Source organism: Sarcophilus harrisii, chromosome 3, assembly GCF_902635505.1.
Source record: "Sarcophilus harrisii chromosome 3, mSarHar1.11, whole genome shotgun sequence".
Taxonomy (NCBI): domain Eukaryota; kingdom Metazoa; phylum Chordata; class Mammalia; order Dasyuromorphia; family Dasyuridae; genus Sarcophilus; species Sarcophilus harrisii.
In genome coordinates, this window is record NC_045428.1 from 65,948,052 (window position 1) to 65,973,787 (window position 25,736).

The following is a 25,736-nucleotide window of genomic DNA, read 5'->3' on the forward strand; positions in this document are numbered from 1 at the left end:
ATTATATATTGCATGCATATTACATTATGCATATGTTATATCTATAAAATTAGATATATGCCATACACATATATGTGCTGCATATATTACATTATATATGTTATATAGAAATATATTATGCATATATTATTTGTATGTTGTATAAAATCATATGTAACATTAAATATGTATTATGTGTATTATATAATATTACATTCTATTACATATAATATATATTTACACATACATTATACACACACACATCTATATGTAAAATTATCTCTCAAAAAAAAGACCTACTACTTGAACTTAGAAAGCCAGTGAAGGCTATTCTCTTCATCCCTTGAATAAGGGACACAATTTGACCAGAGTTAGCAGTCTGGAGGGTTCAGGCTGCTTTCCATAATACTGCTGCTCTCAGTACTGGGCCTGGCACACAGCAGGCACTTCATAAATATTTAATGATCAGCTCACGGTTACCACAACAGCAACAGCAAATAAAGGTTTACTGGCTAACTGACTATGCTGTTGGAACTCTTCTCTGGAATGACTTCCGGAGTCCACAGCACAGTCTTTCCCTCAATGATGGTGACTCTTTGGGGGAGTGGATTTAATTAATTGTTGGTCACAATAGCTACAAGCTATTCAAAGTCAAGAATAATGACTAAGAGAGCTGAAGAGATCAGCTAATTCAAATTTTAAAAGGGGAGCAGAGTACAATGTACCCCATAACTGTAGGGTTGGTCAACCAACTCTGAAGGCTTTCTCACACAGTTCTAAAAGTCTGAGAAATAGCAGTCCACTGACTACTTTGAAGCTGAAAATTCAAAATGCTAGTCCATTTTTTTGTTTGTTTTTAAAGAGTAATAATGTCATAATCATATATTATTGGTGATTTTTTTTTAAGTAAAAGACTTCTAACCCAAAGCAGACAGTAGTCTCCTTGAGGGTAAAGATGTAGTATTCTTCAAATTATCACTTAGAGTGCTGGACACAAGAAAAAACTGACTAATTAGAAGTTGGGTAGCCCAAAGGAAGTTTTACTCAAATCATCTTGGACAAATAAGTAATAATTGTCCGGGTCAGAGAAGTAAACAACATTCACCATTCTTTACCTAATGAACTGAGAAACTAATCATTAGATGAAGTTGGTAAATCATCACTTCCAAAAGACTGATAAGCAGTAAATGATTATAGCCAGTTTGTGTTTGGCAAGCAAAGATTTAAGCTTTAAGGATAAAAATGTACTATTTGGTAAAAATGTTTGGAGACAGTCTGGCAGAAATTGGGTATAAACCAATATCTTTCACCATTTACCAAAATAAGATCCAGGTGGAGATGTAACCTAGATAGATATAAAGGGAGATAAGTAAATTAAAAGAATATGAAACATATTACCTATCAGACTTATGGATAGGAAAATAATTTATGAATAAACAAGAGATAGAGAGCATTATAAGTTGTAAAATATCATTTTGATTACATTAAAGTAAAAAGATTTTGTACAAATAAAATCAGTGTAGCCAAGATTAGAAGGAAAGCTAAAAATTGGGGAAAAGCTTTATCAACAGTTTCTTGGATAAAGGTCTCATACATCAAATATATAGAGAACTTTGTCAAATTTACAAACACAAGAGGCATTCTGCATTTGATAAATGGGCAAGGGATATGAACAAGCAGTTTTTTGATGAAAATATAAAAGCTCTATGTAGAAATATGAAAAAAAATGCTCTAAATCCTTACTGATTAGAGAAAAGCATATTAAAACAACTTTGAAATATCATCCCACATCTATCAGATTGGCTTAGATGATAGAAGGGGAAAATAACAAATGCTGGAAAAGAGATGGAAAAACTAGAATATTAATATACTGTTCAAGGAATTGTGAACTGATCCAACTATTTTGGAGAACAATCGAGAATTATGCTCCAAGAGTTAAAAAACTATGTTTTTTACCCAGCAATATCACCATTGGGTTTGTTCCCCAAGATAATAAGGGAAAAAGGGAAAGAACCTATACATTCCAAAATATTTATAGCACTTCTCTTTGTAGTGATAAAGAACTGGAAATTGAGGGGACACCCATAAATGAGGGAACAGATAAACAAGCTGTGGTATATGATTATGATGGAATACAGCTGAAATGATGAGCAAGTTGACTTTGGAACTTGCATGAAATAATAGAGTGAAATAAGAGAGTATTGTATATGGTAACAGCAATATTGTTCAAAGAATAACTGTGAATTACTAAGTTATTTTATCATATCCAAATCAACTACAAAGGACTCATGAAGGAAAATGCCATCCACTTCCAAAGAAAGGACTGATAATCAGAAGTATAGACAGTATGGTTTTGCACACACATACACACACACAGACACACACACACACACACACCCTTCTATACCAAATGGTGACCTCTCCAGTGTGCGGTAAGGAGGGAGGATGGGAGATGGTTAGAAATGTAAAATGTAACCAAAAATAAATAAATAAAATTAATTAAAAAAAAAAAAAAAAAGAAAAAGAAAAAAACTAGTAATCAGAAACTAAAGCTAGTAAAAAATCTTTTCAGTTATTTGACTCAGTGTCTACTATTAAGTAGAAGAGAGAATGGGCGGGTAAATATGGGGACCTGCATAAAAGTTACTTTATTCATACAAAGGAAAGGCTTGGGCCAGGCTTAGAGGACCGTAAGTGAACGTTCTGAGGTTTAATTCCTCCCTTTTCTACTAGGCTTCACTGTTATCTAATGCAAGATCTGATTCTATTTAATGTTAGCTCTATTTCCCTTCCTTCTGCTTCTGGAGAGCCCAGGAGAGAGAGCTGATATCAGCAGAAATGCCTTAAAAAGACAAGATAGCCAGGTGCAGTTTTATCCATGGAATACAGTTTATCTCATGGCTATATATTTTGAGTGCAAGAAAATGTGGCTTTCCTTTAAAGGAGGGAAAACAAGCAGATCCCAGGCCCAAAACAAACAGCAAATAAAAACCAGACACAGCTGTCACCTCCTTTCATAAATGTGCTGATTAAAGAAGAAAAGAAAAACCCAAACCCTGACAATCTAAGGAGGAGACAGCTGTCCTGATGATGATGGATCCTGCCGATGGTCAAAGAAGTCCCTTTGGATAAAAATGCCCATATTAGCTGGGAAAGTAGACTGAAGTAGGAAGAACATAGTAGCTGTAATCAGGAGGACTAGCATTCAAATCCAATTTCTGCTATGACTTTGAGTGGGTTGTTTATTTAACTTTATGTCTCTGACTTTCTGCTCCCTAATTTTATTTTATAATTTAAAATTTCTTTAAAAAATTATTTATTTGGTATTTTATTTTCCCCAATTATTTGTAAGAACAATTTTTAACATTCATTTCTAAACATTTTGAATTCCAAATTTTCTCCCTCTGTTCCATCTCCCATCACTGAGAAAGCCTGCAATTTGTCATAGGGAATACATGTGTAGTCCTGTAAAATATATCTCCATATTAATCATGTTGAGAAAAGGCAAAGACAAAGTTAAAAAAAAGTATGCTCCAATTTGCATTCAGGCTTCATCAGTTTTTCCTCTGGAGCTGGATAGTATTTTTCATCCTAAGTTCTTCAGAATTGTCTTGGATCATTGCATTGCTGACAAGAGTTAAATTATTCACTGTCGACCATGTTACAATATTTCCATTGTGTACAATGTTCTACTGGTTCTTTTCATTTCACTTTATATCAGTTCATATACGTCTTTCCAGGCTTTTTTGAAAGCATTTTGCTTGTCATTTCTTATAGCACAATAGTATTCTAGCACAATCATATGCCACAATTTGTTCAGTCATTCCCAATTGATGGGCATCCTGTAAATTTCCAATTCTTTGCCACCACAAAAAGAGCTGTGATATAGTAAATGATCTCTCAGAACTTAAGCAGTTTGAGATCCACATTACAGTATTCTTTATATCTAATCATCAAGAACATCTTCAATCACAAAATGAAAAATCTTTTCTTAAAAAATCTTCAACATACCATATAAACATCACCTTACTCTTGGATATAATATTTCTGTGAAATTAAAAGAGGACAGAAGTTGTTTTGTTTAATTGGAAAATGAGACAAAAACAAAGACAAAGGCCTGCCTGAAATCTCACATGTAGATCAGTGGCTGAACCACTAGCAACTAAAAGAGAGAGGAGTCTTTCAGTTTCTATCCAAAAGTATCTCCACCATGCTTTAGACTCTTAAACCAAGTCATCTATCTGCTTAAACTAAATGGAAAAAAATTTTCTTTAATTCAAAATAAAAAATGAATGTGTATCAAATTGGGAACTGTTCAAAAGGCTAAACACTAATGAATTACTTGTCTAGCTTTGGAAAATCATAAGAATCTTATGCTTGCTTTTGCAAAGATAGATAGATTCCATGTGTGACCTGATACTCGTGCACAAAATAAAATTTTAAACTAAAGGAGACCTCAGTACTCTCTTCTGTAGTCTTCCCAACATGTTTAGCACAATTCTCAGTGAACAGGAAGAGCAATCAATGTACAATTTGTGCAACCACATGAAGGATAAATTTTTATCAATATCCCCAAAATAAAAGTTAAAAAAATCTTACTAATATATTTTGGGTTTTGTGTAAAGATTTGTCAAATGATATTGGGAATGCAAATTATGGGCATCCAATGTCATTAAGACGGCAGAGTCAAGAAGAAATGGCTTTGTTCAATTTTACAACTTTTGTTATCGAACAGTAGGAACCTACATATCATGATGTTCATTCATGAAATGATGGAGCTGACTCCACTGAGGAATAGCTAGACAAATTGTGGCATTAGAATGGGTTGCAATATATTGTGTCACAAAAAAGGACAGCTCCAGAGGAAAGTGGGAAGATATTTATGAACTGATGCAGAATGAACTGAGCAAATTCAGGAGAAGAATTTATAAAATATCATTATGAAGGAAAATAACTTTGAAAGACTTTAGAACTCTGATCAATGCAATGATAAACCATAAATCCAGAGGACATATCATCCACCTACTGCCAGAAAGGTGATGAACTAAAATTACAGAATGAGACAGTCTTGGACATGGCCAACATGGGATTTTGTTTCCGCTTGGTTATGCAAATTTATCATAAGATTATGCTTTTTATGGGAGGGGATATGGAAAAAGTGGAACCCTAATGAATTGTTGGTGAAGTTGTGAACTGATCCAGCTATTCTACAGAGTAATTTGGAACTATGACCAAAGGGCAATCCAACTGTTCAGTGCATACTCTTTAGTCTAGCAATATCAATGCTAGATCTGTATCCCAAAGAAATCAGATCACAAAAAGAAGGAATAATCCTATCTGAATGAAAATATTTTAGCTATTTTCTGTGGCAGCAAAGAATCAGAAATTGAGAGGATGCCAATTAATTGGCAAATGATTAAACAAATTGTGGTATATGGATATAATGGAATACCATTGTGCTCACAGAATGCACAGGATGCTCACAGAAAAACTTACATAAACTGATCTGAGTGAAGTGAGCAGAACCAGGAGAACAGTGTACCCATTAATAGAAAAACTGTATGATGATAAATTATGATTGACTTAGCTTTCCTCAACAATACAATGATCCAAGTCAATTCCAAAAGTCTCATGCTAGAAAACATTGTCCACCTCAGAGGAGTCTGTTTTCATTTTGTTTTTTTTCATAATTGTTTTCTTCTGTTTCTTCTTTCACAACATGACTTATATGGAAATATGTTTTACATGACTGTACATTATAACCTATATCAAATTGCTTACTATATTAGAGAGAAGAAAAATTTAACACTCAAAATTTTATAAAAATGAAGGTTAAAATGTTTTTATATGTAATTGGAAAAAATAAAATATTTTTTTAAAAAGGAAAAAAATCTATTGGTAGAAATAAAATTGTTTTTTTTTTTTGGTTTTTTTTTTAAGTGGAGGCTAAGAATTGTAAATCAAGGGAACGTCCATCAATTGGGGAATGGCTGAACCAAACTATGGTATATGTTTGTGATGAAATACTATCATGCTCTAAGAAATGATTTAGCAGTATGCTTTTTTAAAAACCTAGAAAGAATTATATAAAATTATACAAAGAGAAATGTGGAGAATCAGGAGAACATTGTAGATGATAACAGGTATATTGTAGAAATATCGTAAGATGAAGAACCATGAAGGATTTGGTTTTTCTCAGCAATACGGTAATCCAAGATAATCCCAAAGAATTCATGATGAAAAATGGCATCTGCGTCCAGAGAAAGAACTGATGGTGTCTGAACACAGATTGAAGCATATTTTCTTTTTCTTCTCTCTCTTCCTTTCTTTTTCAAGTCTTCTTGCACAAAATGACTAATATGGAAATGTTTTATATAACTATACATGTATAACATATATTAGATTGTTTGCTGTGTAGGGATATGAAATAGAAGGTGAGAGGGAAGAATAGAATTTGGAACTTAAAACTTAAAAAAAAAAAAAAAAGAAACAATGTTAAAAATATTTTTACATGTAATGGGAGAAATAAATTTTTTTTTAAAAAGGAAATTAAGCAAATCAAATCTAACAGAAAATAGGGATAGCTTGAGCAGACACTATCCTGACACCCAGGACTGAGGAGACATACGAAACAGTTCTAGGGCAGGCTGCTGAAGCCTCTGGCCACTCTAGAATCCCTTCTATGGTGGCCTCTCCTGAAGGGAACAACAGCCTCCATTCAGACTGTAGAGGGAGGAGTCACCCATAGTCAGAACAGAGAAAATAATTCTGGATTCTCCCATAGACAATTAGGATGGTTCAAGGAGATTTGAGTTCAGGAAAAGAAAGGGATCATAAAGATGCAAGAATACTTACAATAATAATTACTTGAAAAGAAGTTTTTAGTTGTTTTTTCAACCTGCTGAGAAGGTCAAAACTAACGATATTGATCAAGCCAGCTGTCAAACTGTCTTTCCCAGTCTCAACCACGTTGGTGCTATCTGGGCTGAGGGAAGGCAGCCAGTGGTGGAATGCCTACATAGGAAAGGAGAGGTAAACCCAATTGAGACAATCTCTTCTAGGAGGTGCAATGTCCTGCAAGTGCAATCTGGTCATCTTATCTCCCTTTTCTATTCCCCCACCCCCTCACTAATATTATCACTTCTTCCCTGCCATCCACCATTTATCTATAAATTTCCCCTTTAAACAAGTCTGAAAGCCCATAAAAATTTCCCTGAAACTGGCACACCTCTTTTCTATTTCTCAAAATCAGCACCCTGACTTTATTATTGATATTTGCTTTATCTCTGTTGCCTCTAAAACAACTGTGAGCCATGAAGTGGGCCATACGTGAAGCCATCTGCTTAGAGCAGACATGCTCTCTTGTTTGCATCACCTGTCAAACCAATATGTAGAGCCAAAGGAAAGTCATCTGGGGGGTCCTTCATGGGTCAAGGAGCAGGATATGTGTGCTCCCCGTGTCTTCCTGGTGCTAGCCAACATCCCTGTGCTTTGCTTTGAATCCCCTCTTTCTCTCCCTATCTCTCCCCAAGTCTTTCTAAGTCTCCTGCCAGCAGGTATCATGAACAGATTTCAGAGGAGTCTGTTGAACTTGAATAAGACATAATTATTTCAGTATCCTTGGTTTCCTTTATAATCCTAGTTAAATTACACATTTGAAAACATCTGAGAAGTCCCGAGTCAGCGTCAGCTGAACCCAAAGGGTCCAGGGACAAAGGTGGTTCAGGACCCTTGCCAAAGAACTTGTGAGGGTCTGAAATGTTTTCAGCTCTTCCTCTGAAAAGCACCCTGACTCTTTCAGAGGACTGGTACTACATATGGCAATCTAACAAGCAACACAAACTAAACAAATATGAAATGCGTAGTCACCAGAAGCACTGATTCATTTGACAGAGAGAAAGACAGAATGACTGGTTATCTGGATATATACTGGAAAGCTCTGCTTCCCTATCAGAGAAAAACATAGGTGGGTGCTTGTGTAGACATCAGTCTATCCTGGACAACACTGATATCTTGATCAGGGATGTTCTTCCTTCCTTCTCGAAAAGGACCATGACATCAGGCAGGTGATCCATAACATGCAAGTGAATTGGATTTAAGTGAGGGAGGGTGTGCAAGGTCACCTGTCTCACTTTCCCCTCCAGAGCCATCTGGATCCAATGGTTAGATATTGATCATAGAGGACTTGACAAAGAATCAAACTGTTGGGAAGCCAAAATAATTATCAAAGGGCTGACCAAAGGCTCAGGGTTTGAATCCATACTTTCTTTTTCCTTACACTGAAGTGTGTTAATGAAGTAGTTCAGTTCTTCCTTGCTGGGCCATGGAGAAGTCTGGCAGAAGACTTAAATCCTTGGAAAAGTCTAGATTTTTTTTTAATGGATTATTAATTTTGTCTCAGTGACAAGAAATGAGCACAGCCATTTGAATGTAAGCCTCTGAAAGGCTGTTTTACTCCAGTTTGTATCTTGGGAAATCCCTGATGATTAACTGACGATACCAGTTTCCTGTTTTGTTCCTCCTTTGTTCTCAGGAGAGGACCAGTGATATTGTGAGGGTGATGTCTTGACTTGAACATGAATTAGATATGAGTGGGGTAGAGTTGCACTTGGAGTCTAAGTCATCAGCCTCAATCACTCCTTCAGTGATAGCAGCCCAGTGGCAAGACCAAGGTCAAGATGACTGGCTGTGGCCCAGGATGCAGTGGGTAACCTTGGCCTTTCTAAGTTAAGGTCAGATTGTTTGAGATCATGACCATTCAATGATCGACAATGAGACAAATTATGGCTCAATTTACCATCATAAAGATAACAATTTGGAATTGAGGAAGATTCTCAATTTCTAACCAGAACAGAAAACAATTACTATTTCCACTCATCATAAGGCATCATAGGAGTAAGATAAACTTTGGTTGGATCTGTTATAGGTCATTCAAGGAAAGCCAGAGTGATTTGGGTTTTAAGGTGGAGTCAAGCAGTTCCATTTAAAACACAGGCTTTTGAAAAATCTGTTTTTCCAGAGCTATATATCAAGAAATCAAAAAGGAAAACCATGAAGGACAAAAAGTAAGTTTTCCCAGCTTCTTAATAATAAAAAATTAATATAAATGCTATAAATATGGTATGAATAATATAAGTAAAGTGGATTTTCAGAACCCAATTTCCTAAACTGATATAGACAGAATAAAGAGTGATAAACTTAAAATCTATAATCTAGATAAGACTATTCCCTAAACCAGTCAGAAGAGGACTTTATTCTTTCCTTAAAAGCCTTCAGGGAAGGGATTATACAATCTCATTTTGTTACACAAGTCACTGTCACCCACTCCCTCCAGCTAGAATGTCTTCCTTACACACACACACACACACACACACACCCACACACACACACAAAGAATTAACCTGTTCCCAGGTGAACCGCACTGATGAAGGAGTAACAACTAATAGAGGCCATTCTTTCCGATAATAGGCAGCAATACAGATGGCCTGAATCGTCTTCCCCAAGCCCATGTCATCTGCAAGAAGCAAACGGCCTCCATGGGATATGGCAAAACTACAAAAAGACAAAGGATTAGAACAGTGTCAACTTTCCAATGACTTTTATTATGTAATTAATCATCAAATATAATTTAACAAGAGCCATTTTGCATAATAATAATAATAATGCCAAGAAGAACTAGCATTTACATAGCATTTTAAGATTTCAAAATGCTTTACAAATAGCATTTTATTTTATCTTCTCGACAAACCCTGCTATTATTATCATTACCATTTTACAGCTGAAGAAAATAAGGCAGACAGAGGTTAAGGAACTTGGCTAGGATTACACAACTAGTAAGTGTTTGAAGTTAGATTTAAACTCAGGTCTATCTACTTTACAAATAAATATGCATGGTATCCGGTCTACAGGAGCTTTTAATTTAAGTTAATGTCAAGCTTAAATCAATTCACCTAAAATTAAGTTGCTTGTATAACCCCATCTCAAGAAGGGAAGAGAGTCTTGGGGAGTCCTATTTAACTCTCACAAAAGGACAAAACCAAAACATACTAAAGTGAAACTATGAGATGAAATGCTTTAGGCAAAATGGTTTTAGGCTAATGATGCAGGTCAATTAGAACAAACTACTTATTCCCCAGAAAGAGAGGGACATGCAACTAGGGCATTAGTCCTTAACCTGGAATCCATGAACTTTTAAAAAAATATATTTTGGCACCTATTTCAATGAAACTGCCTTCTTTTGTGATACTGTCTATCTTATTTTTTTAATGTTTTGATAACTATATTTTAATCCCATGGGTTTCCTTTGTTATGTCATGTATTTTATTATGCTTTTTAAAATATCCTTCTGAGAAGGGATCTAAAGGTTTTACCAGTCTGCCAGGAGGCCATGATACCCATAAAGGTTAACAGCTAGGCTAGAAGCAGCTAGAAAGATTGATGAACATCTTTGAGCGTGGCCCAACTCCCAAAGAATTCTACCAAATTGTGTGTTTAACATTAGTAGAGCCACTCCTGCCTGGCATATGTATGATTTGCTTTTTTGTTCATCCTAGATTGAAGCATTTAACTCCCTTTGTGCTTCTCAATATAAAAATTCACAGTAGAAGATGTGGATCACAACATAGCATTTTCACCTTTTTGTTGTTGTTTGCTTGCTTCTTTTTTCTTTGTCATTTTTTCCCTTTTTGATCTGATTTTTCTTGTGCAATATGATAAATGTCGATATGTAATTAAATATATTTAATAAAACATATTTATTATTTTCATTTATTTTATTGCTAATATATATTTATTAGTAATACATATTTTTTTAAAAATTTAAGTATTTTTAAAAATACACTAATGTCTGCAAATGGTGGCCTGAATCAGGGTAGATGCCTGAGTTTCTATTTTATGAGACCTTAATTCCTACAATCACACCAACGCAGGCAACTAGGAGGCTAGTGAGATGCTAGGACAAGGTCCTGCACCCTTCTTGCAGAAGTGAATCTATTCACTAAAACGATTTGTGTACTATCTCTTAAGTCCTATAGTCTGATTAGTTTAGTGGGATACTTTATGTTCCTTGAAATCCCAGCCCTAACTCACATAAATCAATCCTCTTGTTTCGGCATAAGAACATAACATAACAACAATCTGCAATTAACTTCCTGTGTGCCTTCCCCAAAATGACATGATACCCAAAGCAAAACGGGAGAATGCTGAGAAGTATGTCTATCAGCATATTCCATTAAAAAAAGTGCTGACAGATGCCCAACAGCTAAAGAGGTAACACCATGGATAGAGTGCCAGACTTGGAATCTGGAAAATCTGAGTTCAAATTTGAGTTCAGACTCTTATGAGCTGTATGATGCTGCGCAGGTCACTTAAATCTGCATCTGACTCAGTTTCCTTATCTGTAAAGTTGTTTAGTCATTTAGTCATGTCCAACTCTTCATGACCCCATTGGGGCTTTCTTGGCAAAGATAGTGGAATGGCTTGGGCTTGCCCTTTCCTTCTCCAGATAATTTACAGATGAGGAAACTGAGAGGCAAAGAGAGCTAAGGGACTTGCCCAGGACCAAAGTGTTTGAAGCTGGATTTGAACTCAGGCCCTCCTGATTCCAGGCCTGGCACTCTATGCACTGCTCCCCTAATTGCCCACCTTTATAAAATAGGGATAATAATAGCACCTACATCCTAGATTTGTTGTGAGGATCCAATGAGATAGATATTTTTTCATTTTCCTCACTTACATATAAAAACATTTATTTTTCTGGTTATACATGTACATTCATTTTTTTTTTTTTTTACACAATTTCCTTATGAATCATGTTGGGAGAGAAAACAGAACAAAAGGGAAAACCACAGAGGAAAAAAAACACAGGAAGAAGAAAAAAGGGAACATAGCATGGGTTGATTTACATTTAGCGAGATAGTATTTTTAAGTTCTTTGGATACAGATAAATGCCTGCCACTACTTTTACTACCTCTCAAAGGCAAACAGAACAGGTCTTTCATGCTGTTCTATTCCCCTTTGTATTCTCAGCAACGATAACAACTGATCACAGCCCAGGAAGAAGAGACAACTTTCTTCCTAGCACTCCCTGGGAACTCCCTACCCCATCAAAGTGGAATCATGTTAGTAACTAACAATAGAAGGAAGCCAGAGATGCTCAAACATTATTTTGCTTCTATTTTTTTTCCTGCCAAGAAGAATGGGTGGATGGGAAAGAACAAGAATGGCTAAGAGAGGGATGACACCAAAGTTAAATAATAAGGGAATAAAAAAGAGAAGACCAAGGCTGCATTAAAAGTTCAGTTCAGCTGATCTTAAAGGGCTGGTGAATGGGATTGCTTAATTATTCTCAGTGACAAATGAATGACTGTGGTAAACAGGATGAGAGAAGGGCGAATATTGTTCTGGCTGCCAACAGAGGGAAGACTGTGGCAGTGGCAAGCAGTAGGCTGGTAAACTTGGCTTTGATTCCATCCCTAGCCACATGCCAGAACGTATATTATTAAAGGCACAGTTAGTGAACATTCAGTGGAGTAGGCTGGCTAAATTAGGACATAATGTCAGTGACATTAGTTCTAGTTTTAATATCCATGAAGGCCATTTGCCTTTGCTTTAGGATCCTTGACCATGAAAAGCATGACCAATAGTCAAAAGCAATGCTTTAAAGTTGACAATGCACAGCAAAAGTTTGGCCCAGGAAGAGTTAAAAAAGAGTGATCACTGTGAATGTGAAAAGACACTAAGCATGAGTTCTATAAATGGCACAGAATCAAGTCCTTTTTGCGTAATTTTCAATCTTTGGTGTGTGTGATAAAGTAGTATTTACTCATCTGCCATTTCTTGGATGGCAAAGGTTGTCCCTCATAAGTAGAACCATCACCGCTGGCCCTTAGAGAGACCATTAAGCCTTGCAAAGGGTTTTGCAAATATGGTTTTATTCCCTTAACAACCCTGAGAAGTAGATTCTGTAATTCTATTCTTCTCATATATCAAGAAACTAAAGCAGATGGATGTGACATGTTTGGGCTTACAAAATGCACAAAGCCAGATTTGAACTCGGGCCTCCCTGACTCAATTCCAGGCCTTCAGGGCACCCAGTGCATCACCTAGCTGGCTAGGAATGTGTTACCTTCTCACCTCCTCTATTCAGAATCTCTGATTTCTTCCAAATAAACCCAGATCAATCACTGATTCTTTGAAAAGGCCTTTCTTCATTTGCACTTCTAACTGCTGGTACTGAACAGTACCTTTTTTACATTCACTTTTTACATATTTTGAATGAATTTACATGTACATATACAGATTGTTTCTCCCTATAGAATGCAAACTCCCTGAGAACAAGAAGTATTCTAAACAGAAAGCTGATATGGATGATTTATCCACATTTTAATAAAGTCATTGGTAAAATCTCTTACAAAAAATAAGGGGGAATTTGGACTAGATGGCAGATGAATTAGAAGGAATGGAAGCCAGTTGAATAGCTGGATCCAAAAGGATCTTTACTAACTTGTTTTCTGGAAGGCCTCCAGGAGAGGCTCTGAGGGATTTTTCTTGGCCCCATACCTTTAAACAATTTTTTTTTCCAGTTACTTGCAGGATGAAGGTACAGATGATGGCATTCTTATCACATGTCACAAAAGCCAGGAGGGATGGCTGATGCTCCATGGTAGTCAGGAATTAAAACAATCTTGGCAATTCTTTAGTAAACTAAATCTAATAAGGTGAAGTTTAATATGAATAAATATAAAGTCTTCCTTCTGGATTCAAACAACTGACTTCACAAATATAAAATGGAAAAGGCATTGTAGAAAGCTATTTGTCTGAAAAAGATTTGAGGGTCATGGTGGTCTTCAAGTTTAACATCATTTAACAGTATTCCCATCACAGTTAAACAGTGTTCATGTAGGCATGAGCTTCCTTAAGAGTTTACAAGAGAGACTTTACCAAAGGTTTTCATAAACCAGATTAACAGCATTTCGCCACTCCCTAGTTCAATAACCTTTTCAGAAAAAGAAATAAGGTTCATCTGGCATGAGCTGTACTTTCTGTGATCGGTTTCCTTTATAACAGCTTTTGTCCTCAGGGAGCCAACATTCTATGGAGAAAAACAATATGTTTATGTACACGTAAGCATACTTCCAGGGGAAACAAAGTGAGAGACCCTCAGCACTCTGCTCCAGTTAGACCTCGCCTGGAGTACACCGTGTCTGGTTCTGGGCACTATAATTTAGGCAAGACAATGGTGAGCTAGAGAACATAAAGAAGGGGGCAACGAGAATGATGAAAAAACTAGAGACCAGCCCATGAGGACTCCCTGGAAACAGGAACCTTCAAGGTAGAAAGGAGAAGATTCAGGATGAGGAGTGGAGTGGAGGGAGGAGGACCATGGTGGCACTCTAAGTCCTTCAAAGCTTCCATGGGGAAGGGATATTGGGCTCATTCCTCCTGGCAGAATTGGGAGCACCTGGAAAACATCAGGAAATATTTCCCATCAAACAGAGCTCTGTGGAATCAGAATGGACTGGCCCAAGGACCGCTGGATTCCCCTAGACCCTGGAGATCTGTAAGCCAAAGGCTGGACGAGCCCGTGGTGGGATGGGAAAAGGAAGCAATTGAACTAAATGGTTGCTGAGGACCCTCCTACTTCTGTGATCCTCCTCTCAGGACTTCCAACTTCTGTCTAACTCCTTCATCCTATTTCTTGAATAGCCTCAAAACAAAACATTTCAAAAATTATCTAAGGATAAGTTTAATTCCATTTAATTCAATCAATATTAATCAAATAGTATTATGCACAAGTCAGTGAGACTGAGGGTCACCAAGGAAGGCAAGAAGAGGCCACAAAGTGAAATTCTTTCATAAATTCCTTCCTTTCAACCAATATTTCCTCCTGGCTTCCTCTATCTCAACACTGACAAATAACACTGCTCTTAAGTTTTGGCTGCGTAATAATGATCACTGTGGATTCTAGTTCTGGCTCTAGCTGGTTCTAGCTGTCCTTGGGGCAGCCCAGTCTGATTCCACAAAGCTCTATCTGATGAGAATTGTTTCCTGACATTTTCCAGTCTTCATCTGGTGATGCCTCAGTTTCTTTATACGTAAAGTGAAGGATCAGAGGTTAACAGATCTCATGCTCTGAGGCCATCTGTTCCAATCTCCTTTCCTTTTACATACAGAGGCTAGTGTTTGTAACAGCATTTTTTTGTGGTAGCAAAGAACTGGAAAATGAGTCGATGCCCATCATGGGGAAATGATTGAACAAGTTGTGGTATATGAAGGTAATGGAATATTATTGTTCTATAAAAAATGATGAATAAGCTGATTTTAGGAAGGTCTGGAAAGATTTACATCAACTGATGCTGAGTGAAACAAGCAAAACCAGGAATACATTGTACACAATAACAGCAAGAATGGTGCGATGATCAGCTATGAAAGACTTGGTTCTTCTCAGTGATTCAGTGCTCCAAAGCAATCCCGATAGACTTAGGATAGAAAATGCTATCTGTACCCAGAAAGAGAACTAAGGAGACTGAATATAAATCAGCCCATGCTATGTTCACTTTTTTTTTTTTAAATCTCTCTCATGGTTTTCCCTTTTGCTTTAACATACATTAAGCAATGTATGTTAAAAAATAAAATTAAAATTTAAAAAAATTAAAAATTTGAATTTAAATATTAAAAAAAATTAATCTAAAAAATACATACATACATACACATAAAGGCTAAGACCCAAGTCAATATAGTGATTTATTTGCTCAGGGCCACACCACTACTAAATGACCAAAGCAGGATTTAACTCAGATTTGGTTTTCTGACCCAAGAGCCAATACTCTCACTACCATTTTACAAATACTTTACTGTGCCTGATGATCTCTGAGATCCTTCTGGACACTTAAAATCTGACAATGGGTTCTAATTCTTTTCCTTTCCCCTGATTAACTCAGGATGCAGGCACTTGTAGGTGACAAAGTCATAAAGAAAGAGAAAAGGAGAATAAAGAAGCCTGAATCATCAACATTCTGGATGACTGTCTCCTAATAGCCATCATGATCTCTTGCGGCCCAGAGAAATGAACAATGTGGGGGACGGACTCCTCTCCCAATTTCTGCCCTCAAGTCAGGATTTGAATCAGAAGGTGGGGAAGAAAGGCTACTAACATCATCAGTGACTTTAGTACCTGCCCTTTCCAAGAGTACAAAAAGATCAAGTTACCAGTTTGCCAACTCAGGAGTGACATGCACCTTGTCCCCGGGCACCCTCAGAAATTGGTTTAATGCAAATGGAGATGAGGTTAATAAACAGCCCTAGCTTGAGGAGCTCCAATGGAACTGATGAAGAAGGGAGCTTGGCACAGTAGGGGATGGGTAATCTTTATCAGCTTAATGAAAAAACCATAGGAAAAAAGATTAAAGGAATGAACAGCACAGAAAGAAATTGGTTAAAACAAGGCCTAAAGGGGGGCTTAAATAGATAAAGGATAGAAATGTCAGGGAGAGATAAGGATTGTTGGAGTTTTATTTGGGCGGGGGCGGAGGTGGATCCTGTGGTAGTGATAAGAAAATAGGAAAGGGAAAGAAATAGATGGTACATACAGCTGGAAGCAAAGGGATATAATGTGGATGGATTCCTTCTAAGGGGCAAATTCAGGAGAATATCTGACTGCTATCTATCCAAAGTATGATATGTTTTCTTAATGGATATGGGTTCTTGTTAGGAGTTGATAGACTATTTCCAAATAGTCAAGGATTCAGGTGCTACTTCTTTCCATTTCTCAGTTAAACAGAAAAACTTTTTTTCCCCCTTTTCAAGTTTCTTTTTCAAATTCTTTCCCTCTTACCACCTTTTCCCCTACCCACTGAGAAGGCAGGCAATATGATATCCATTATATATATGAAGTCATGCAAATTATTCCCTTATGAGTCACATTGCAAAAAAAAAATTTTTTTTTAAGTATAAATTTGCTTCAATCTGCACTCGAGACCATCAGTTGTCTCTCCAGAAATAATAGGCAATGTAGTTATTGCCTATTAAAGGCAACTTTATTGTTCTGGGGCTCTCCTTTTCTGAGCTCTCACCTGCCTTTAGGTGAGAAAGGATGATTTAACTCAAACCAATGAATTTTGTTGTTGTTAAGATTCCAGGAGGATCAAAGCACTGCCAACATCTCCCAGAAGCTCCCATCAGATCCTGGTGAAGGAGCTTGGGCCCTGAAAGAAACCTTGAATAACATTAATCCCTAGGGCATCCACCTGCTTCCAAACTCACTGATCACAACCAGTTCTAACAATCTCTTTATAGATCATTCATCCCAAACCCCTCAGCAGTCTCAGCTATTGAGAAAAGAATATTTCTCCCCCAAAGTCCTGGTTACAGTCACATGGTTCAGTGTCTGAATGGATATGACATTTAAAAAGATATAATACAAACAGTCTTGCCATCATCTCTCTCATATGTATTGTGTCAAAGTGAGTCCTTAATAGCAGGACTATCTTGAATTTTTTTTTTAATCTTTATCCCAGGTATTAATTTTTTTTTTAAATTAAAGCTTTTTATTTTCAAAAAATATGCATGGATAATTTTCAACATTCACCCTTGCAAAACTCTGTGTTGCAAATATTTTTCCCTCCTTTCCTCCCACCCCCTCTCCTAGATGGCAAATAATCTAATATATGGCACTTAATTTTTTAAAAAATTCATTCAAGTAGGAGAAAAAGGCCATGCAAAGGAGGTTAAAATTAATGGCTAAAAAAGATACCGAAGTATTATCTGTAAATTACGGACTCACTCTAAGACCACAGATAATCACATTAATCAATAATTAAATGTTTTCAAAAGAAGCTAATAGGAGATAAACTTTTATTATAGGTGACTGGGGCAGCACCCATCTTACAGACTAAAGGCATGACAGTGATCTGTGTGACCCAAGAAAGAGGCACCTACTTGACTCCAGTTCTCTGAAAGGGCATCAGACCAGACACAAGTTTTGAATCCACAGTGGAGAGGTCGGCCTCAGGTACTTCCTCTGGGTGAAGAGACTTCTTCTCAAGGTGGGCAGCAAAAGCCTGGAGCACCACCTTGGGCAAAGGATCCAGCTGGATGCCTGGAAGCTGGCGAACCTCTTGCACTGAGGAGAGGAAAAAGGCATGTTAGCTAGAGAATGTGTAGATAAAGGGAGGGAAGGAATGGATCATGGCACGATCCAAAGGGCATCAAGATATAATTTTTAATGGGGAGTTATCTGCTCCAGTTTAGCTTAAAAGAGTTAGATAGTTCTCGGAGGGGTCTAAAGCTGTACAGACAGTTTTCATACTTTATTAAAATTCTTATCATGCAAATCTGACTTTATACAATTCTGAAAGAAATCCACATTCAAAAAAAAAAAAAAAAAAGCTACGTAAACTACACTGGACAGTTAGTTCTGTGCTCTCTCTCTCTCTGCTCCTGCCCCTTGGCTCAGCTCTGTGTCCACAGCCTCCCATTCTGCCACTACAGGTGGGTCAGGGGCTTAGATGGAAGCCTCTGGAGACCTTTAGTCTGTTCTGCCCACATGTCCACCCTCTCTGTCTCCTACCCATCCACACTCAGTACTGCTCGTCTATCCCCAGCCCCCACATGTCAGCCAGTTCTCTCCCATCTGTGTCTGCCCCCTTTGTCTTCCTCTTAGTTCCAGCCCAGCTACCATGTAGCTGGCCAAGACCCAGATATATTCCTCCTCCTGCTCTTCCTTTTCTGTCCCCACCTGGCCTTGGACTGTGTGCCAGGCCCCGCCCTCCACTGGCACAGGGCCCCCTTTCTTACTCCCTCCTTTTCTCCCTTTTCTGGGGCACAGACAAATTTGCATTACATAAAAACTGCTTTACACAGAAGTCTATGGAATGCCCATTTACGTAAAGTGAGAACTGTCCTTCCAACCATCATGCTGCTCCTAATAGCCTTGACATCTGGACAAAACGCAGTGCCAGGGAGGTTTTAATCCATTCATCTCAGAACTTTTGCTCTGATGGCCCCCATCCCTCGCCTAGCCCAACAGTCCAAGCAGGGCTCAACCATGTCCCACTTCACCCCCTGTCCTGGTCCTCTTCTAAACAGTGGGGACCAGTGGGATACCTTTCCCATTCACTCCAGTTCTGGAATCGGATCAAATCAACTCTACTTTGTTCCTTGAAGAGGTGTGTCAATCTATTCCAGGGAGGGTGCATTCTCCTCCATTAAAATTTAAGCTCACCTTACTTCTCTAAGTAGGGAATGTCTGCTGTTGTATTTTAATCCTCAACACCAGCAGGGTGCTACATAGCAATATGCATTTAAGAAAATGTTTTTTCATTCATAGTAATAAGTACTTGAGAAAATGCTTTTCTATTCATAGTAATAAGTACCTAAGAAAATGCTTTCATTCATAAGTACTTAAGAAAATGCTTTTCTAATCACTTAAGAAAATGCTTTTTTGTTCATAATAAGTACTTAAGAAACTGCTTTTCCATTCATAGTAACAAGTATTTAAGAAAATGCTTTTTCATTAATTCTCTATTCTTCAGTTTCCTTAACTACAGAATGTAGACAAAAAGCTTATAAAGGTAATGAAAATACAATTCAGATATGATAGAGCCCTGTTTTCAAGGACTTACAGACCCAAAGATTACAACAACAGGAGAGGTACACATATATAAGCTACAGTAAAAAGGACACCAGAATGAGTGAAAAAAACTAAACAGTCCGTCTTTAAAAATCTGAATGAGAAGGCCGACTTCTTTGAGATGTACGGGTTCGTGGACAAGTTTATAGTCACAGATAAGTAGGATAAGCAAGCAGGTTAAGGTAATATATTTGGTTTGGTAAGATTAAAACTAGAAAAGAGGGAACTCACTAAGGTCAGTTTAAAATATACATAAGGAAGGGGGAAAGGAAGGTTCTGGGACAAAAAAATAATATGTATATATCAAATTGTTTAATGCCTCAAGAAGGGGGGAAGAAGGAAAAGAGAAAAATAGAAACTCAAATTGTTTTTTTAATGAATATTAAAAATTATCTTTACATGTAATTGAAAAAATAAAAAATTATTGTTTTAAAAGGAAAAATATTTTTAAAATTTAAAAAAGTAAATGTACATTATTTCAAAAATTTTAAACTTTTATAATTTTATATATATATACACACACACATATGTATGTCTTTCTATATGTGTATGTATATATATGTTCATATATATGTTTATGTGTAGGAGAGAGAGAGAGAGAGAGAGAGAGAGAGAGAGAGAGAGAGAGAGAACATACAAGACTAAGAAGCCTGATTGACATAGAGGCTATCTTCCTATCTTCTCTTAAAAAAAGATGTCACTGTTGTTCCTTTCCAGTCATCATCCCTATGGTTAAGAAGCATGAAAATAAACATACTTGGAGGCTGGAAGAAAAAGCATGACTAGTTCATCACCTAAAGCTATTATTAGAAGAACCATCATTTTCTTTCCTGCTTCACCAGTGAATCACTCAAGAGTTTTGGCTTTTGATTATGCTTTTCCTCTTAGAGATATGGTCTTAACTCTGTAGACTGAGGATGGGAAGATGATAATGATGCGGGGAAAGATTCCAATCTTTGATTCCCAACCCCCCTAGCTAATGTAAATTACCCTTTGACTCACAAATCCTGGTCCCTTTGAATTCCAATAGAAGGTCAGGACCTGTCCCAGCCCCACCCGGATCTGAGCCAACTCTGGGGCTACACCCCAAAGCCCCTCGAGCTAAGTCTCCCGACTTAAAAGGACCACACTGGGAACCCCTCTTTGCAGAGATTCCAAACATGGTCGCCATGTGAGGACCCTCTGTCCACTGGACCCTCTGTCCAGTGCCCTCCTTATCTCTACCTTCACCTATCTCCTACTTCTAAACTCAGTAATAAACCTCTTTTATTAATCTAGCTCTCTGGGCCAATAAATGCTTTTATTGGGAATCTGTGCCGCTACTAGACCTCATATACTGCCGTATCCTTGCGCCAAATCCAAGGGGGTTGCAGGGGAACTCTATTTGACTCCCTGTACCCCAAACCTGCCACTAGACCTTAACTAAACCCTAATTTCATTTAGGTACCCCAAATCTAGACCTCAACATGTGGTCTACACCTCAACATTTGGTTCCTGATCTCAACAATTAGAGTTACTGACCTATAGCAGGAAAAAAAAAGCTTATGGAGACCCACGTGGAAGTGAAAATTTTCTGAGGTTTGTTGAGAGGTTACTCTCCCATGATTCCCTTAATAGGAGGGAATATAACATTTTGTTCAATAAACATGATAAACATTTAAAAACATATTTCAATATCATATTATGAAAGAAAAAGAAGAAAAATAAGGAAGAAAAAGAAATAGAAGGGGAAAGAGAAGACAAGGAAAAAAAGGCTAAGAAACAGTCACAGTTTCCATGTGGTAATGGAATCCTCCTGGAGCATTAGGGGGCACAGCCTCACTAGGGCATGTCTACACCTGAGGCAGATCCCTTCTAAGCAATGGCAAGGAAACAAGGACATGCTGTTGTTAAGATATGGTCAATGGATTCCCTACTATTAATTCCATAGCATCAGTAGGCACTGATGATAAGAGCATCAGGGGAAGGGAAAGACAAGAAGGCAGATCCAAAGGCCTTCACACGGTTCATATCCACTGTCAGTGGTTGATTTAATGGTCATTCTGCATTATTATAGCATCACAGGACCTTAGCTTGAGGACTAAAAGGGACCTCAAGGGCCTCCTAATTCAAATTATTCATTTTCCAGAAGAGAAAAATGGAGGCCTAGAAAAGGGAATGAATGTCCTGTCCAGTCTACTGATTGCTGGACCCAGGATTTGACCTGAGGACCTCTGACTCTAAATCCACCAGACGAGTCAGAAATGATGTGACAACTAATTAAAACCACAGCAAGCTGATAATTAGCACAGGCAGCCAGAGACATGAATTGAAAGTTCCAGAGGGAGCAGGATCTCCCTCCTACATTTTTCTATGTCCTGTAACTATTTCAGAGATTTCCTGCATGTCCCTGATTCCATGTCATGTTTATTTTACTTTCAATGTTACCTGATTAAAATGTTTTGTTTTATTTTTAACAGAAATTGTGAGAATGATTTTTTACACCCCCCCCCCCCAAATCATCACAATGGTAAAGAAGTGAGAGGGGATGGGGCAGGGACAGAAAACAGGCTTCTGGTAAGGTATCTAGCACCCCAAAATCTCAGAGGGGAGCCCACTTGGGGCCCACTTACTTGTACAACAGAGGCAGTGTAGCATTCTGAATTCAGAACCAGCCTCTCAAAGCTCTAGGCAACTCCCTAATAGTTTATATGAAAGAGTTTTCTCCCCAGTAAGGTATTCAGTCCAGTGAAATCAGAAGTTCATTCCCATCTCTCCATGATATGTCTCACAAACCCTCACTCAGCTTTTCCTTGAAGACCTTCAGTGACCTCACAAGACAACCCATTCCACTTTAGGTAGCTCTAACTGGGAAGTTTTTCCTTCTATCAGAAAAAAAAATTACCTAAATGTGCCCTTTTATGGCTTCAACACATTGTTACTATCCAGGCAAGCCTTCAGAGCTATCCCATACCCTGTTCTCACTTCCTTTTAACTGATGCTTATATGATAGGAACTTGAGGTCTTTCCTTGACCTGATACACTCTCCAGAACACCTCCAACATCCTTCTTAAAATCCAACCCTGCTGTGACACCCTCACCTGAGCACAAATCTGTCTCCCACCTTCTTACACCTGGAACCTCAGCTTCTCTTAATATAATCCCAGGAGATATGAGTTTTTCCTGGTTACCATAAGACGCTGAACCTTAAAGCTCCCAGATTGTTTTCAGGCAAACTACTGCTAACCATGTTTCCCCCATCTGGTGCTTTTGAAATCCACTCTCTCACCCATGCATAAGCCATTATATTGTTCCCTACTGAGTTTCATCCTATCAGATTTGGCTCCATATTCTACCAGGGATCCTCAAACTTTTTAAATAGGGGCCAGTTCACTGTCCCTCAGACTGTTGGAGGGCCGGACTATAGTAAAAACAAAAACTTTGTTTTGTAGGCCTTTAAATAAAGAAACTTCATAGCCCTGGGTGAAGGGAATAAACGTCCTCAGCTGCCGCATTTGGCCCGTGGGCCATAGTTTGAGGACCCCTGTATCTAGCCCATCAAGATCTTTTTAGTTCTTGATTCTATCATCTAGGGTGCCTGCTGTCCTTTCCAGCTTTATGCCATTTGCAAATTTGAGAAGCAAGCCATGAAATCATTGACAATAATGTTAACACCGTGCAAAGTTAACAGCCATTCCCCAAAAGATATATGGTTAAATGAAAGGAACAAATAGTTCTTAAGAGACGAACTGCAAAGAATTCACAAACACATGAAAGATGCTCACTGTAAATAGTCAAATATGACAACAAACGGTAATAGTCAATGTTAGAGGGGTTGGAGAGTGATGGATACACTAATACCTTGTTGCTGAAGCTATGAAATGGTCCAATCATTTTGGAAATCAGTTTAGAATTATGCAAAAAGTGAGACTAAAATGGTCATGCTCCTTTAATCAGAAATTTTGGTTCTATATCTTCTATATTTTTATAATAAATAATGACATTTATTATATATATGATATATAAATAATAAATATATATTTATATATTTTTATAAATTATTGGGTTTATATTACAAGGAAATCATCAATAAGAAGACAGTCACTTTGTACACCAAAATTCTTATAACAGCATTTTTTGCAATAGCAAAAAATTATAAACAAAGCTGATATCCATCAATTGGGGAATGGCTAGACTATAATACATAAATATATTGGAATATCATAATAAGAAATGATGTATGTAATAAACATAGAGAAGCACAAAAAGATATGAACTGATGCAGAATGAAGTAAGCAGAGCCAAAATAGAATATATATGACTACACACACACACATAAAACAAAAGTGAATGTTGCAAAATTATATATATCAAGCATGACTTGAATGAAGAATGAAAAGACACTCCTAATTCACTTCTTCATTAAAGGTGAGAAGTCCACAGGAATTGCGCATTAGGAATATTTTCAGACTTTTTCAATTAATTGATCCGTTGTGCTCATTTTCTTCCTTTTACTTTTCTTAATCTTAAAAATACTATTTGTTCTACAGAATATCTCTCAGAGAAAAAACGAGAGGAACACTGGAAAAACTATAAGAATGTAAAAAGATAAGATATCATGAAAACATTTTTTTTTAAATGACAGGTCAAAGACAAGCATAAATCTTTTGGCCATTCCACTGAAATTCTCCATTCAAGATGATATTGACCATTATTGATGAATCTTTGGGATCTATCCATTCAACCAATTCTCAATCTAAGTACTTAGTTCTCATTGTTCTATCTTTTCCTGAAAAAATGAAGAAAAAAAAAAAAAAAAGAAAATTCTGCAAATGTTTTACTAAAATATAGATTAAAAAAACCCCAAACAACATAGCATTTCCCTGATCTAACAACTGGATAAAATTTCAAACAAGAAAATGAACAGTGTCATAACACATTCTGGATGAATGCCAGCTCTATAGCATCCATTTTTCCTTTCTTAGATAATCACTAACCATTTCCTTAAGAATTATAGCCTAGAAGTTTACCAAAAATTTAAATCAACCTCACTGGCCTAGAGTTCGTATAGTCTATACCCTTCCAACTTTGAAAGTCTTCCCTTCTCTAGTCCTTTTTCCCACCATCTTCCAAAGCTCATTTACAGTGATTTGTTCAGAATCCAAGGTACAGCAAATAACCTGAAACCAAAGGCAGTTCATTACTTTTTTGCTATCTCTAACGAGAAGGATGAGTTGGGATTGCAATTTTTTATTCCCTTTCTTTTTTTCTTATGAAATGGCTCATAATAAAGAATTAAAGGGAAGGGAAAGATTTATGTTAAAGAAATAAAGTTGATTTTAAAAACTATAACAGTAAGTATATATTTTAAAAATAGAACAACATTTCTCTTTGTCAGTTCCTCCAATTTTGGAACATGAGACTTTCATTAAGACAAGAAATAATCAACTGCTCTGCTTTCATGAGAGAAAAATCTCCATTAAATGTTCAGATAATTGAATGCTTGCATGATTACTATATCATACCTCAGAGCTAGGCTTGTAATTTTCTTTCCTGAATGCCTCATCTAGTTCCTACTTCTGTCCCGGTGGTCTGTGGTACACTCCTAAGACGAAAATCACCTCTGTTAAGATTGCTGCTGCTTCACCCTCCATCGATTATCACCCCAAAGATTTTTCCCTCTGGTTCTATTTTTTCACATAATCATATTTTCCAAATATTTGCTACCCTGAATCCTCACCCCTTCCCTCCACCCCTGCCACATGCATACTCTTTCTATAGAATAAGATAAACATATCCAACTGTTCAGATACAAACTTCAGTCATGGGATTCATACTACCAAGCCTTGGTGATAACTAGGAAGACTTCCTTGTGATAGACCCTCAGGTCCTTGGACTCTTTACATTTTGGAGGGCAGGGGGAAAGGCAATCTGAGTTAAGCAACTTGTCTAGGATCATACAGTTAGCAAGTATCTGAGGCCATATTTGAAACCAGGTCTTTTTAACTCCAGGGCTGGTCCTTTACCCACTGTATCATCTTGCTGCCTCTGAACTTATTTTTGTTTTCCTTTTTTTTTTGGTGATATATGTACATTAATTTTTTTAAAATACATATTTCTTTATGAATCATGTAGGGAGAGAAAAATC

General features: G+C 37.2%; 1 protein-coding gene across 3 annotated transcripts in view; it reads right to left on the minus strand.

The window, feature by feature from the left end:
• SMARCAL1 (SWI/SNF related, matrix associated, actin dependent regulator of chromatin, subfamily a like 1) overlaps nt 1–25,736 on the minus strand; it is an 85,171-nt gene that overhangs the window by 41,391 nt on the left and 18,044 nt on the right. For all 3 annotated transcript variants that reach the window (XM_031958082.1, XM_031958083.1, XM_031958081.1), the window contains exons 6-8: nt 17,917–18,100; nt 9,381–9,531; nt 6,835–6,993 (exon numbers count right to left, since the gene is read on the minus strand). In XM_031958082.1, coding sequence (XP_031813942.1) covers nt 6,835–6,993; nt 9,381–9,531; nt 17,917–18,100 — 494 coding nt within the window. The remainder of the gene's footprint in view (nt 1–6,834; nt 6,994–9,380; nt 9,532–17,916; nt 18,101–25,736) is intronic.